Genomic DNA, 12,572 nt, shown 5'->3' on the forward strand with positions numbered 1-12,572 from the left:
CTAGAAATAAAAAAACTGTGTAAAGATACACATAATATATATGCTTACTAGAATTTAGCCTTGCACACTACCGTATGTCGAGAACTCAGACATACTCAAATCGTATAAATCTACCCCCTTTCCTAGAGGCGGATGCGACTTTTTTTTAAGCCGCACTGTGGTTAACCGTATCTTCAGACAAATGAAAAATCTATGTCAAAGTTACTCTGTTTAGTGTATTGTTCATTTGTTTTTCATTTCATCTTATTGGATCCACTCCATATTATTATGTTATATTCGCAGAAGTTCCCAGTCGAAATGTCTACTAGATAATGCTAGTGGAGGTGATGTGTTGGATCATACATCCAATGGTCTTCTACCAGGAGAGAGATTTGATGCCAATCAGCAGTGTAAGTGCATTAGTGGATACTAGGGAGTGTATACTAGACTTATATGGCGGAGGTCCTGGGTTCCATTCCCAACCTAGTTAGGAGTTTTTCGGCTCTGTGGTGGGTTTTCGAATTGCACTTGGCTTATTTTCCTCAGATCAAATAGTCCTTTTATAAAATAGTAGAAATGTTCAACTTTATTTGAAGTTTTGACAGATGAACAATTGCATAGTGATGTACTCGTACTGGAAATTTGGAGCGAGGTTTTGAGCGCAACTGAAGTAAATGGAAAAATTATGTCATCCCTGGTATTCAAACCTCGGGATTCTTAGGAATCTAATTGGCTGACAAAGTTAATGCTGACATGTATGTTAATATGTGTGTTAATGAGTTTATGTTAATGTCAACAGGTATGTTCAGATACGGTTTGGGTGCCCGTCACTCTCCTAGTCAACCTCTGGATGAGATATGTCAGGATCTACATTGTCATCGGGATAAATATACATGGACCTCACATCCTGCCCTTGAGGGTACCATATGCTCTAATAATAAGGTACCTAAGTATGTTAGGGGTTTGAGAGATATGGGTGCATTCAGCACTTGCAGAAATGTCATATAACATAATGGGGTTTTTTGTTTGTTTGTTTGTTTGTTTGGAGAAATAATAATACATAATGAATGAATTTGTTAAAATTGTCATCAATATCAGTTCCATTGGTGCAGTTCTAACCCAGGAGTGACATAAAATAATGAAGACGGAGTCTAGGAATTATTTGTTTTAAATCAATTCCTATTAATTAATCATTGATATTCTCTTTGCTTTCTATTCGGCAGTGGTGTAGGAGTGGCCGTTGTGTTGTCAAAGGTCTGAGTGCACTACAAGCTGGATATCTACCTAACCAAGTAATACATGGAGGTTGGAGTGAATGGAGTCCATACTCTGAGTGTGCCTCGGCCTGTCTGAGTGCAGAGGATAGTGGAGTGCAGAGTGCTGGAGTTATGATAGCAGGACGAAGGTGTAATAATCCGAGGTAAGTTATCTAACAGCCTTATACACACGCTTTTCAGCCAAACTATTATATTTATATAATTATAAAAACAATTTTTTGTATTTATTTAAGAATACATCTAAAATTACAAATAAAACACCCCTTCCAGGTTTTCATGTCCTGGAAGGGCACTCAAAATCGAAGTTTTAATAGCCTTATACACACACTTTTCAGCCAAACTATTATATTGTTTACCAAGACGTAATCCAAGTAATAACGTGAAGATTGATTGAACTTTGTTCCGGCGAAATTTCAAGATGGGATTAGGAACGCGAAGAAAATTAAGTGCAAATCAAATATTGAGGACGTGATGTGAACAGTTGTTTAACAAGCAGGGCCCGTCCCTCCGGGAATTTTTTAGCCCGTAGTTTATTCGATCGTGGTTAAGTGCCTGGCTTATACGTTGGAGTAGCTATTATATTGTTTACCAAGACGTAATCCAAGTAATAACGTGAAGATTGAACTTTGTTCCGGCGAAATTTCAAGATGGGATTAGGAACGCGAAGAAAATAAAGTGCAAATCAAATATTGAGGACGTGATGTGAACAGTTGTTTAACAAGCAGGGCCCGTCCCTCCGGGAATTTTTTAGCCCGTAGTTTATTCGATCGTGGTTAAGGAAAATCAGTAGGGTGTCTAGTCGTACCTTGGCCCCCGTTGTACCTTGGTCCCCTGGACTTTTCTGGTAACTGGCGCCACCTATCGGGTATAATATCCTGACTATTATTATTTCCAGGAATTCGGCTCAGATGATACTCCTCTACATGATGTTGAGTTCACTCTACCCAGTCTACCTCGTAGCAGATAGTAGCTACCTTTCTCTCTACGGGTCGCAGGTTCGACAACCGGCAGTGTCAGGAAATATTGATCGTCTCAGAAGAAGTGGGATAAAAGTGTGGAAGAAGAAGAAGAAAAGAAAGCGAATGATAGATACAGGAATAGAAGAGATGTTCATCATTCAAGCTGTGTTCAGGCTAGGCTTTATAGAGTTTAATATAGCTAAAATGCCAAGCTGCACAAAACAAATACTAGCTAGCCTTAGCGTGAGCTATAAACTATAAAATCTAGAAGTCTCACTAGCCTATGAACATAAATTGGGGACTCATCTAGTCTACTTATGAAATTTTGAATGAATGAACTATGGTTCAATTTAGAAGGGAATTTTAATTTATGAAACACGAATACTTGACACAAAAGTCGTTGTGGAATTTTGTATATTAATTTGGTTTATGTTTGGATTAAGATTAGCCAGTCAGATTTGTAAGTCAATAGCTTGATGCTTGATCCGATTAGATTAACTTCAACTTCAAAGTGTAGCCCTGGGGAGTAAATTTGTTTACCTAATTTGTTATTTTTTTCCGTTCGGAATATTACTGAACAATGGGAAAAAGTTCATTCAAGACATTTTTCCTACAAAGCGCATGTGTATTATGATTATGTCAAATAAAATCTTGTACAGTGATTACAATAAATCTCATTACCTTCATAATAGCTCAATAACATTGTTTTACATTGAAATATCATCAATATTTTTACTTTCTATTTCTTACTCTAGCTCACCTAATTTTCTTCGAAATTTGAGGTCTTTTTGAACAAACGAAGTGAATTCTAATTTTCGACTGATTTATTAGTGATTGTAAGCTAACAAGCAGTATTGTAAAGAGTTCTAAGTTCCAATCACATTAAATGCATGATTGTAAGGTAACACATCGAACGTTACCTATTTACATTCGGTTTGGATGAATGTTTGCTCCGCTATAACTACCGATTGCCTGATCCAATTTTTATGAAATTTGGTACATGAGTTTAAAACTTCAATGTACGTCGATCCGTGAAATTTGGGGTCCTAAAACTGAGCGGGCCCATTACAAAGAATGGTATAGGTACCTGTGTTATGATAAAGGCTTCATATAATAAGAATGGTATGGGTACCTGTGTTATGATAAAGGCTTCATGTACTTGGCTTGTATCCACACGCGATACATCTTGATTTGTTTGCCTCGGTTCACCTGTAATCTTCTATCTATTAGATTCTGCTTCTCTACAAATCCAGCACTCTCAAACATCGTCTTCACCTCCTCTGTAACAAAAAGATAATGAACGAAGTAAGATCTAAGTTTTACAGTCCACGAGTTTTTTTCGTTTAGTTTGTCAGTTGGTTTATTCCGCCGTGACTAACAAACTATTTATTGGTACCATTTTGATGAAATTTGGCACAAATGTTCAATCTAATGAGAAAGGACATGCATAAAACATAGTTAAAGCGCCTAATGGAGGGGGGAATGAAAAGGAAGGCTAGTTAGCTTGGAAGATAAACGATAGTTCGCGGGTTCGAATTCCGCCCGGGGCGACCTTTGGCGAAAACAGATAAGATATTCGTTCTCGAAACGGCTCGCTTTCTCCTATCCAAAGTTGGGATGATGGTCCCCTTCCAGAGTACTCCTCAAGTTCATTGTAAAAAATCTCCGCACTGTTGATTCTAAAGTCTGACCCTCTGTGACCTGTGTCAAGACAGTCCTGCTGTACATTCAACAACAGGACCTGCTATGTTTCCTTCCACCTGCTGTCTCTCCTAACTGCAGACCAGCCATCCATACTGGTCGCAGACAGGAGACACTTATCAAGGTCAATGACCTCTTGGTTCATCCTTTGGAGATCCTGCGAGTTATAAGTTGACATCCTCCATAGTGCCTGCAACAAAAAATATTGAAAATCTATCAATGTCAAGTTGAAAAAGAATTTAGCTTAAGAAATCCTTTTCTGTTTAATTTTCAGACCGGAGAATGGAGGGAATCTGTGTGAGGGGAGTGATAAGAAATATCAGAGCTGTGTTCCAGATCAAGTAAGTCACCAACATTTCCAATACCTTCACGTTTCGTACCTCGCGGCATCATCGCTTTAGATAGAAGTAGAAGGTAATGAGAAAATATTTATAATTATCTTGGTTCTTGTGGGATTTTGAAAGTTGTATTAGGGTCTTCTAGTACAAAGTAAAGATTTCTACCAAAAGATATATTTCATATTGTATTCATGTATTTTCATGTGTGTTGCGGAATTCATGGAAGAAAAGTTAGTAGTGGAAAACCATTGTGGGAAAAACTCTCTATTGATTTATTCCACCACCATTTTTCACAACAGCAAACTTATCTAAGAAATTGTTCTACTTCCAGTGTGGTAATGTAAAGAAGACGACAGTGAAGAATTTTGCAGATGAAGTGTGTACTAGAGCTAAGGCTGTGGATAATGAACTATTGGGAGAAGGACTACAGAGAACTAGTTCTGATCGTAAGTACTATGTATTTCTTTCCGTCATTTTCTTATTAGCTTTTCCCGGCCTCACTCAGTTTGGGTAAAGTTAGGTAATGTGAGAGGCCGGATAGCTTGTCGTTAATGGGGTAGACGGGTAGCTTGTCAGTGAATGGGGGGTAAAAGCACCGCCACTAAAAATCTTACTCGTAGCAGTTATAAAATGAAAATGCAGTTTCTTTGTGTTATTATATCACAACTTTGGTGCTCACTGCAGCATTGTAGGATTTTTCCCAATATATCAATAATCCTAACATCCAATGTTTACCTACCATGCTGGCACCGGTCGCTATGCGCATTTACTTAAAGGGATTTATTCCAAAAGAACATTTTATTGTTAATGTGACATAAAATAAACTTCAATATTATTATTAATATTATTATAGCTACTCATTTTCCTCACGAGGCTGAGTGGGCCCCGCAACATCCAGTCACGGAGTCAATCATTTGCTTGATACAAATTTCTTGACCCCGCCGGGAATCGAACCCGGGTCTCCCGCGTGCAAGGCGAGTGCAGTGACCACTACGCCATGGGAGCTGACCCGTAGCAGTTATACAGTGCCATTAAAGCCCTTGGAAAAAGTGTATAATGTGCTCAGGGGGAAAAGCCCAATACATATAAGATGAGATATGTTGTTTATTTCCAGCGGAAGAAGCATGTACTGTGTGGTGCTATAAGAAACAGGGAGGCTACAAAAGTAGAGGCTGGTCATTTCCTGATGGTACAGGGTGTCGCATGAGGAATAGAAGAAAATCCTCCTTCTGTATCAATGGATTGTGTCAGGTAAGAGAAATTCATAAGAGAATCATAATTTCATGGGACTTTTCAGTCTCATTTCGGCAGTATAAACAGGGTATATTCTATTCTCTTCTTTAATGTTTTCTATGTAAGTACTACATGTCTGTACTGTGTTGATATGTACATGTACATACACTTGTACAGTCCACATCTTGAGGAACCTCATGAGGTGTGTGGCTATCTTAATAGAGACATTATGGTAAGCGCATCTACACTACAAATAATATTATATACAAAATCCCTTATTTCTCCCTCCCAGGAGTTCGTATGTAACCGCTACTCACACGAAGGCTCACTCTACATTCACTCCCCGGACATGTGCCAACTCCTGGAATCGAACTCGCAACTCCTCTTCTCTCGAGACAAGCGTCGTCCGATGGCCTCTGCTCTGACTTCCACTCAGTGGATATATGCCAGTGCATGTCATTCTAACTGTATGCTACCGGGCTCTGGTCTGCGCTTAGTGGATAGGAAACCTTGCGCCCAATGCAATATCACCACTAGCATTCAACTGTGCCAAGTACAACCAGATGTAAGTCATGTAAATACCCTTAGTAAGTTCAAACTATGATGAGTTTTCTACAAGCAACCTGGATATTACAATAAAGTACTACAAGACGGGACATTCAGTAGTAAGATATTCCTTTGCAAGAGTGCAACAACTCTTTGAACCTCAGTCTGCAATAACAACTAAATTTGCATTTCCCAGCATCTCTGCTAGAGTAGATTCATATCTAGGGGCTGTCTCTCATTTATAACTCTCCGTTTTGTTTCAGTCATGTAGTCGCACAATGAGTGCAGTGGAATATGCAACCAAGCTATGTAGTAAATACAGTGAGCGAGTTAGAAGACTATCAGGCTTAGGAGTACAACTATCCCCCACACCAGGTACATATGTAACTTATCCATCAAAATAGAATAAATAGATCTATTGAGAAATCCAAATGAAATAATACGCTTTACCTGATTTACATAAAGTTTGATAAACATTGTTCTGCAGTTTGATGGCCCCATAGGACTCAACTAGTAAAAAAAGTATAAGTTTGGGCCCAGTTTTTCTTTTCAAGCGAAGTTTACAATTGTGTAAATTACTTGTGTTACAGAGGATGAGCATAGAGCATGTAGAGTAGCATGTCAACATGATTCAGTGCTACATAGATTCTACTTGGTCAATGGAGAGGAAGGTTGGCTACCGTTTGGTACGGATTGCTCCAGGGGGGATATGTCAAGGAAAGCATTCTGTGTAGCCGGCAAATGTTTGGTGAGTTTAGAGGGGATCAAATCAAACATGGAGGGAGGGGATTCCATGAATTCCGCACGACTTCTAGTTGCGCGGAGTCCAAACCTATGAAAATAATAGAGAACTCTCTCGATGGAATTGAGCGGCTTGGGTCTCCTACAGTGTGAGAGGTCTGTATTATTTTCACAGGTTTAGATTTTCAGGAGACATCCCGCGTGTACAGTACACTTCCAATGTGGGGCAGGCCCAAGTAGTGTAAAAAGTTCCGAACGAGAATGGTGTGAAGAAAAGTGGGATGTTAACTGAAAGTCATCTTACTAAGCTATGTTGCACATTGCACACTAATCTAGCTGTATTAGTGCTCTAGCAGGAGACATCCCGCGTGTACAGTACACTTCCAATGTGGGACAGGCCCAAGTAGTGTAAAAAGTTCCGAGCGAGAATAGTGTGAAGAAAAGTGGGATGTTAACTGAAAGTCATCTTACTAAGCTATGTTGCACATTGCACACTAATCTAGCTGTATTAGTGCTCTATATTACAATCAAGATCTAATAATATCCTGACTATTATTATTTCCAGGAATTCGGCTCAGATGATACTCCTCTACATGATGTTGAGTTCACTTTACCCAGTCTACCTCGTAGCAGATAGTAGCTACCTTTCTCTCTACGGGTCGCAGGTTCGACAACCGGCAGTGTCAGGAAATATTGATCGTCTCAGAACAAGTGGGATAAAAGTGTGGAATAAGAAGAAAAGAAAGCGAATGATAGATACAGGAATAGAAGAGATGTTCATCATTCAAGCTGTGTTCAGGCTAGGCTAGGCTTTATAGAGTTTAAAATAGCTAAAATGCCAAGCTGCACAAAACAAATACTAGCTAGCCTTGGCGTGAGCTATAAACTATAAAATCCAGAAGTCTCACTAGCCTATGAACATAAATTGGGGACTCATCTAGTCTACTTATGAAATTTTGAATGAACTATGGTTCAATTTAGAAGGGAATTAAGGAGCGCGGTAGCGCTCCGCCCCGCCAAGTCAAGAAAGTTTGACCGCTTTTAATTTATGAAACACGAATACTTGACACAAAGGACGTTATACAATTTTGTATATTAATTTGGTTTATGTTTGGATTAAGATTAGCCAGTCAGATTTGTAATTAGATAGCTTAATCCGATTAGATTAACTTCAACTTCAAAGTGTAGCCCTGGGGAGTAAATTTGTTTACCTAATTTGTTATTTTCCGTTCGGAATATTACTGAACAATGGGAAAAAGTTCATTTAAGACATTTTTCCTACAAAGCGCATGTGTATTATAATTATGTCAAATAAAATCTTGTACAGTGATTACAATAAATCTCATTACCTTCATAATAGCTCAATAACATTGTTTTACATTGAAATATCGTCAATATTTTTTATTCTAGCTCACCTAATTTCCTTCAAGATTTAGGGAGGTATTTTTGAACAAACGAAGTGAATTCTAATTTTCGACTGAACTATTAGTGATAGTAAGCTAACAAGCATGTATTGTAAAGAGTTCAAAGTTACAATCACATTAAATGCATGATTGTAAGGTAACGTTACCTATTTGCATTCGGTTTGGATGAATGTTTGCTCCGCTATAACTCCCGATTGCCAGATCCGATTTTTATGAAATTTGGTACATGAGTTTAAAATTAAAACTTCAATCCACGTCAATCCGTGAAATTTGGGGTCCTAAAACTGAGCGGGCCCATTACAAAGAATGGTATAGGTACCTGTGTTATGATAAAGGCTTCATATAATAAGAATGGTATGGGTACCTGTGTTATGATAAAGGCTTCATGTACTTGGCTTGTATCCACACGCGATACATCTTGATTTGTTTGCCTCGATTCACCTGTAATCTTCTATCTATTAGATTCTGTTTCTCTACAAATCCAGCACTCTCAAACATCGTCTTCACCTCCTCTGTAACAAAAAGATAATGAACGAAGTAAGATCTAAAGTTTTACAGTCCACGAGTTTTTTTTCGTTTAGTTTATCAGTTGGTTTATTCCGCCGTGACTAACAAACTATTTATTGGTACCATTTTGATAAAATTTGGCACAAATGTTCAATCTAACGAGAAAGGACATGCATAAAACATAGTTAAAGCGCCTAATGGAGGGGGGAATGAAAAGGAAGGCCAGTTAGCTTGGAAGATAGCGCACCTGCCTCAAAAACGAGAGTTCGCGGGTTCGAATTCCGCCCGGGGCGACCTTTGGCGAAAACAGATAAGATATTCGTTCTCGAAACGGCTCGCTTTCTCCTATCCTGTCTTCTTTCTCTCTTCAATTTTGAGATAGTAACATCTCCACTGTTACACTTCCAAAATCTTACCTCGTGTAAAGAAATACACCAGGGTGCCATCACCTCTAGCATAGAAGTTATCTTGTAGACAGCGCCCTTTCTTGAATCTAAGCTGAACTAGATCATATCGTCCATAGTCTCTGAATAGAACCATACCGCCTGGTTTAAGATATTTGTACACTTGATTGATAACATGCTGCATTCTGGAGGGAAGAACGAGATTAGGTTAAGTTTAAGTTTTTCATATCTAAGTAGGGGCTGTCTTTCATTTATAACTCTCCGTTTTGTTTCAGTCATGTAGCCGCACAATGAGTGCAGTGGAATATGCAACCAAGCTATGTAGTAAATACAGTATTCATATCTAGGGGCTGTCTCTCATTTATAACTCTCCGTTTTGTTTCAGTCATGTAGCCGCACAATGAGTGCAGTGGAATATGCAACCAAGCTATGTAGTAAATACAGTGAGCGAGTTAGAAGACTATCAGGCTTAGGAGTACAACTATCCCCCACACCAGGTACATATGTAACTTATCCATCAAAATAGAATAAATAGATCTATTGAGAAATCCAAATGAAATAATACGCTTTACCTGATTTACATAAAGTTTGATAAACATTGTTCTGCAGTTTGATGGCCCCATAGGACTCAACTAGTAAAAAAAGTATAAGTTTGGGCCCAGTTTTTCTTTTCAAGCGAAGTTTACAATTGTGTAAATTACTTGTGTTACAGAGGATGAGCATAGAGCATGTAGAGTAGCATGTCAACATGATTCAGCTGAATTAACATGATTTATAAATAACTTAGTTCACAAATTACCAGGCATTATGCTGAAACACATTACTGTCTTCCTGTAAAACTCGATTGCCAAATTGGGGTCGCACTTCGCCAGTTTCTTCCATTTTTTGAAAATGTTTATTTTTCAAATTTTCGCGGGGCATCACCTTACGAAATTTTTACATGTGCACCAACCTTTGAAACTGGGAGAAATATTGTACAAGAGGCCCTTACACGGTTCACTATAGAGTTGTTGCCTTTAGGTCTGTTTTTCATTCCGACGTGGGTGCGATGCGAACCCGACGCGTGTTTTTCATTCCACTTCCCCTACTTTAGCCTTTGAAACGGGGAGAAATATTGTACAAGAGGCCCTTACACGGTTCACTATAGAGTTGTTGCCCATGGTAACTTCTGAATATCAGAAACGTTCCCAAACTGTCTTCGATCATACTCAGAGTCAGCCCCGACAGTATCGACAGTAATCCGAATATCGCATCGATCCCTTATTTTTTTATTTATTATTATTATTTTTTTTTTTTCAACATAATACTCTTTATTTATGATACATAGATTACATTCTTAACAATATTATCTTATTAACCAAGTGCTAGTGTTTAGTGTAAGTAGTAGAAAGGTACTCACTTGTTGGGATTAATAGCATCAAGTACAAATATGAGAAGAACTATGTCCAGTGACTCAGGGGCAAATGGAGGATTCCAATCTTCCGATGTTACATCACATACAAAAGCATGACATCTGGAGAAACAAGGAACAAATAATGATCATCACTAACGCTTAGCAAATATTACTGAGAAGTGAGAAGTTTTTGATCTTTCCATACTTTAAAATGAAAGCATATTTTCCAAAATATTTTATTTTTTATTTTTTTTTTTTCCTTAAAAAGTTTATGATCTAAAGTAGGAATGGACAGAGTGAAAGACATGTACCTGTCAGGTTTATATTCTTCATGTTCCTTGAGAATATTAACAGCATTCTCTGAGAAGTCACACCCATACACAAACACATTATCATTCTTGCAATGTTCTACAATAGGAAACACTGAGTTCCCCACACCACAGCCTATCTCAAGAATATTCTTGGTTGAACATGTATCAGTCTTAGTGGAAGATAAGGGTTCAATGATTTCCGTAAATTCTGTGAACAACCAGTGCCTGTCTTTGAAGAATCTGAAAATTACAATAACACCACATTAGATAAATAATACTTGACCTAGGTCTCTTTGGTTCAAGAGCACTTGAGTTTTCTCTGTAACATCAGAAATCTCTTCATTTTATTTTTACCTTAGCTCCCTTTAAGGATGAGTTTTCACCTACTTTCAATTTTAGGTCCTGAGAACAGTGTATTACACAGAATTTGATAAACTACCTCACAGTATTAATAATTTAAGTGACTAAAGGCCAACAAGAAGAGGAATACATTTACCTATTCTGATGAACATTGTAGAAGGCATCCCAATTCTTGGCTACATCCTCATTCAAAGTCTGGATTAGATTCTTGTCTATTTGAAGTACAGAATTATTCTCCACAAGTTTCCGAGCCTGTTGCTCCTGTTCCTCGTCCCATTGAACATGGTCCCTGTAATATTTCAATAAAGGTAAGTACCTACTTGAACAATCTGGACTCTAATGAAGTCTATACCTCATTGAGCCTATGATGTTGATGATATGGGTTTTTTGTCCAGAACATCATCAAAATAATTCATCTGGTGAGTTTTGGGTTTAAAAGAAATAAAATATGACTTAAGAAATGACCCTGGTCTCTTGACCAAACAAACTCCTGCCCAAAGAAAACACTGTCAGCTTGGTTTCTAAATTAAAAAAAAAAAAAAAACATGCACACTAACACACACAATTTTACTCTTTTGATTACCTGTCTTGTATGCATGTGTGACAGATACTTCTAAAAATGATGTTAACTATGAATTTTGCCACACATTTTCAGTTTCATCAGACAGGCTTATGACTTGCTAGTTCCTTATCTGTCGTTCAAAACTGAATGTACTCAAGTGACCAGTCTTAGGAAATGTTACATACCTAACTAAAGATTTTTCCAAGATGCCTACCTACCAGGAATTGAAATCAAAAACTTGGGAGTTGGATCTCAAAATTCTATCACTCTTATCAGAGGGTGGTTTCTTTCTATATCTAGTACTCTCATAGTCAAACTTTGAACCATTGCAATAGTTTGAGGTTAGAATTTGATAGGAAACGGTAAAGACTACTTGTCTAAATACCGGTCTCTTTACATAGAACTGAATTAACATGATTTATAAATAACTTAGTTCACAAATTACCAGGCATTATGCTGAAACACATTACTGTCTTCCTGTAAAACTCGATTGCCAAATTGGGGTCGCACTTCGCCAGTTTCTTCCATTTTTTGAAAATGTTTATTTTTCAAATTTTCGCGGGGCATCACCTTACGAAATTTTTACATGTGCACCAACCTTTGAAACGGGGAGAAATATTGTACAAGAGGCCCTTACACGGTTCACTATAGAGTTGTTGCCCATGGTAACTTCTGAATATCAGAAACGTTCCCAAACTGTCTTCGATCATACTCAGAGTCAGCCCCGACAGTATCGACAGTAATCCGAATATCGCATCGATCCCATTTTTTAGCCCGTCGTCAATATTTTTTATTCTAGCTCACCTAATTTCCTTCAAGATTTAGGGAGGTATTTTT

The 12,572-nt window shown here is 38.0% G+C and overlaps 2 protein-coding genes across 5 annotated transcripts in view; one reads left to right on the top strand and one right to left on the bottom strand.

The window, feature by feature from the left end:
- The window catches only part of LOC103506961 (A disintegrin and metalloproteinase with thrombospondin motifs adt-2-like), a 26,527-nt gene extending 18,388 nt beyond the window's left edge, over positions 1 to 8,139 (top strand). The window contains exons 6-15 of the mRNA XM_026821953.1: positions 245 to 389; positions 779 to 921; positions 1,203 to 1,399; positions 4,191 to 4,257; positions 4,586 to 4,700; positions 5,369 to 5,505; positions 5,780 to 6,052; positions 6,297 to 6,408; positions 6,624 to 6,781; positions 7,340 to 8,139. Coding sequence (XP_026677754.1) covers positions 245 to 389; positions 779 to 921; positions 1,203 to 1,399; positions 4,191 to 4,257; positions 4,586 to 4,700; positions 5,369 to 5,505; positions 5,780 to 6,052; positions 6,297 to 6,408; positions 6,624 to 6,781; positions 7,340 to 7,411 — 1,419 coding nt within the window. The 3' untranslated portion in view covers positions 7,412 to 8,139. The remainder of the gene's footprint in view (positions 1 to 244; positions 390 to 778; positions 922 to 1,202; positions 1,400 to 4,190; positions 4,258 to 4,585; positions 4,701 to 5,368; positions 5,506 to 5,779; positions 6,053 to 6,296; positions 6,409 to 6,623; positions 6,782 to 7,339) is intronic.
- On the bottom strand, positions 3,345 to 12,337 carry LOC103506826 (methyltransferase-like protein 2). Of its 4 annotated transcripts, none has more exons than XM_026821947.1 (7): positions 12,181 to 12,337; positions 11,310 to 11,462; positions 10,814 to 11,053; positions 10,509 to 10,622; positions 9,122 to 9,294; positions 8,563 to 8,710; positions 3,840 to 4,106 (listed from the first exon to the last, which is right to left on the bottom strand). In XM_026821947.1, exons 1-6 carry the CDS (start codon positions 12,300 to 12,302, stop codon positions 8,568 to 8,570), a joined length of 945 nt encoding a protein of 314 aa, XP_026677748.1. In that variant the 5' UTR covers positions 12,303 to 12,337; the 3' UTR covers positions 3,840 to 4,106; positions 8,563 to 8,567. The 4 variants fall into 4 exon arrangements, with proteins under 4 accessions (XP_026677743.1, XP_026677748.1, XP_008469472.1 ...); XM_008471250.3 differs by having other exon boundaries at positions 3,840 to 4,109; positions 8,568 to 8,710; positions 11,954 to 12,273; XM_008471243.3 differs by having other exon boundaries at positions 11,954 to 12,272.
- Between the last annotated feature and the right edge of the window lie 235 nt (positions 12,338 to 12,572).

The sequence above is a fragment of the Diaphorina citri genome, unplaced genomic scaffold (genome assembly GCF_000475195.1).
Source record: "Diaphorina citri unplaced genomic scaffold, Diaci psyllid genome assembly version 1.1 scaffold13, whole genome shotgun sequence".
NCBI lineage: Eukaryota > Metazoa > Arthropoda > Insecta > Hemiptera > Psyllidae > Diaphorina > Diaphorina citri.

What these genes read in the sequence shown, in the direction of transcription:
- LOC103506826 (XM_026821942.1), bottom strand. Translation starts at nt 12,150, where the DNA reads ATGTTAATTCAGTTCTATGTAAAGAGACCGGTATTTAGACAAGTAGTC. An exon ending in GAAGAATATAAACCTGACAG is followed by an intron (nt 10,623 to 10,813) that starts GTACATGTCTTT and finishes TTGTTTCTCCAG; the next exon opens with ATGTCATGCTTTTGTATGTG. An exon ending in GATGCTATTAATCCCAACAA is followed by an intron (nt 9,295 to 10,508) that starts GTGAGTACCTTT and finishes TCTTCCCTCCAG; the next exon opens with AATGCAGCATGTTATCAATC.